The 2779-nt window shown below is 38.9% G+C and overlaps 1 protein-coding gene across 1 annotated transcript; it reads right to left on the bottom strand.

Annotated features, from left to right (window-relative positions):
* Window positions 1-236: 236 nt before the first annotated feature.
* LOC140225068 (uncharacterized) lies at window positions 237-1454 on the bottom strand. Its single transcript, XM_072302560.1, has one exon. The coding sequence runs from the start codon at window positions 1452-1454 to the stop codon at window positions 237-239; it is 1218 nt and encodes a 405-aa protein (XP_072158661.1).
* Window positions 1455-2779: the final 1325 nt, after the last annotated feature.

The raw sequence follows: 2779 nt of genomic DNA, 5'->3' as shown, positions 1-2779 counted from the left end.
TTCGTATTCCGATGTCATCGCGAAACCGTAAATATGAATAAATAAACAACCGATGTATCTGTCTATAATTTTGGAAGTCTTATTTTTAATGAATACAGTACTTACCATTCAAATGTCATTGTGGGCTATTATTGCGTCACAATTTTCGGAATGAAATACTTGCGACTTCGTGAGAATGGAAACTCACCGCGGTTTGGAAATTGAAGAACGCTCAAAATACCCGATGTATGGAAAACTTACGCCTCGTCTTGATGAAGGATGTATCCTTGTTGTTGTGGTGCATTGAAAATTCGGTAAATAGGAATAACAATTGAAGTTAGAAGCATAAATATTAGAATAGCGAGAACGACGTACTTAAAAGTTCGTAGCACTCCAGGGAAGCTTACCGTGTCCCAAAGATTCACTCCAGTAGTTACAACAATATCACTGATGACATCCAACACGTTCGGGTTTGCGACACAGACAAAAGTAATATTTTCAGCGTACTGCATTGGATTGATGAAGGCAGTACTTTTCGGATTTGCAGCCGGGTCGCACATGCGACAAATCTCCCTGCCCGCGCCCTCGATTCTATTATCGGTCAAAGAACAAGGTTCCAACTGTAAACGATTGTTCGGATCTTGGAAATACTTGGAAATATCATCAAAATTATTTTCTAGTAGTTTCATCAAATCGAACTGATCTGTTGGTATCGTGAGGTAATTTTTTAGTTTAGCTAATTCTTTCTCATTGCCCTGTTGAAAAATGTTCATAAGTTGTAACGTGTCGTTATAATAATTTTGGATCGATGGAGTCCTACACATCACCGATTTGTCAGAAATGCTTTTGTCACAAGAGAACGCTTGAATTTTACACGATGAATTTTTTTGATCAATTGTAGTTATCATCCAACATCCTTTCCGTTCGCGAAGAGCATGCATGACGAATCCCGTCGAGGTGACGAGGATAGTTCCCAATGTGAGTTTTACAAGCGGCTTCTTGTAAAATTTTTTCGAGACGGCTTTCTCAATTTCCTGGACTTCTGCTTTAGCTGCTTTCGACATGGAGCTCATTGTGTCATCCGTAACGTCTAGATGAGGTTTTTTCTTCTTCAAGCTTCGCGACATTTCCTTTATCGAATGGAGGGTTGTTTCGGCTGTTTCGCCCATTATATCAGTGAATGCTTTTTTTTGAGCAACCGTCACTGTGTGTTTTATTCCTGCAACTTTCAGTAGACGGACCAGATCACCGCTACGTAGAATTTTTGCAAACTTTGATAAGTGAACTTCGTTGGCAAACAGGACACCATTTCTCTTCGTTAACTTAATTCTTCTGAAAGCTGCATCCGCAATATCCACTCCTGTATCGGCATTCCTTAAGAGCGTTTCGATTTCCGCACGTGCTGCTTCTGACCCGTTGCTAAACGTTTCCCTGATGGATCGCGTTAAATGTTTGATAGACGTTTTCCCCACCATTGTAAATGGTACTTTTGTTGCTTCAAGGCGTCAAATGCGATCTTTCGGAACTTTCCCAAATGTTCTATCTCTTTTTTAATGTTCTTCACTTTGTGCCGGAGTTTTGGGACGGTTGACCTCTATTTCATCCTGGAATGTTCTTCGCATAAACCATAGGATGATAAAGACAGTAATTAGTATAATAACTAGCGATGCAAACATTATGTTCTGGTAATGGAAAATTGACTTTTGAAGGAAACTATATTAACTCGTAAACGGTGCGCTTCAACTCACTTATTACGGACTTTGAATGCACATCAATAATTCAAGTTGGATGTTGTAGTGGGGTATTCTCTAATGGGTTTTGGGGCAATCTCGAAATAGATTGTCGGAAATCCTGGAAAAATAAACGTATTTTTGTGTTTTTTTATGGGTAAAATAGCAAAATTGACCTTGGGGCGACAAATTAAACCCTCTCTCCCTCACCCTCGCCTTGACCGATCTAAATTTTTAGGATGTTTTCATCTGGTATAAGATGTGACTTTTCTGAAATTATCATGCCTATACTTTTTTTTGCCCCCGCCGCAGCGTTGCCAGGTTGCAGACTCAAAAACATCGAATTTGATGATACAATGAAGGCTTCGAAGCGTGATTTCCATTCAAAATCAAATATTCAAATTGTAGGTTGCAGTATGGTACTGCCTGATGGATTCTTGGCCGATTTCGAAATAGAATGTTTTACTTTTTTGAATTACAATTGAATGTTTGTGGTTTTTTAAGGGTAAAGTTACACACTGTGCATGGGGCGACAAATTGAACTTCTTCTCCCTCATCCTTGCCATGACCGATCTAAATTTTTAGTATGCATCAGCCTTGTAAAGGATGTGACTTTTCTGAAATTTTGGAGCCCATACAAAAATTTTTGTCCTCGCGGTAACGGGTTGCCAAAGTGGCTCGCGAAATTGGAACTCGTTTAAATTTGATCTGGACGCTTCTTATTCCTTTAATAGTACACTGCCAAGTACCTATAAGTACCGTTTTTCACAAGAAAATAATTATTTGCATACACAAAAATTCCATGGACGAAAATGTCCGTTCGGTCAGTTACGCGTCGCTAATCCTGAGTCGGAGACAAAAGAGTAATTTGCGGTAATACATCAGTATCGATCATGGATTCTTTGGCAATATTTGCTAAAGGAGACTCTAATGTTAAGGAAAAGTGCCAATTTGAATTGAGATGTTTATTACTAAGTGAGGAAAGTCATTAGAAAGAAGTTTCGTCACATTTAGCAACATTTTCTAGTAGTTATATTCAGTGCAGCGATTAGGCCAGATGAAACGAAGTA

Source organism: Bemisia tabaci, chromosome 7 (assembly GCF_918797505.1).
Source record: "Bemisia tabaci chromosome 7, PGI_BMITA_v3".
NCBI classification, from domain to species: Eukaryota; Metazoa; Arthropoda; class Insecta; order Hemiptera; family Aleyrodidae; genus Bemisia; species Bemisia tabaci.
This window is presented reverse-complemented; position numbering and strand designations above follow the sequence as displayed.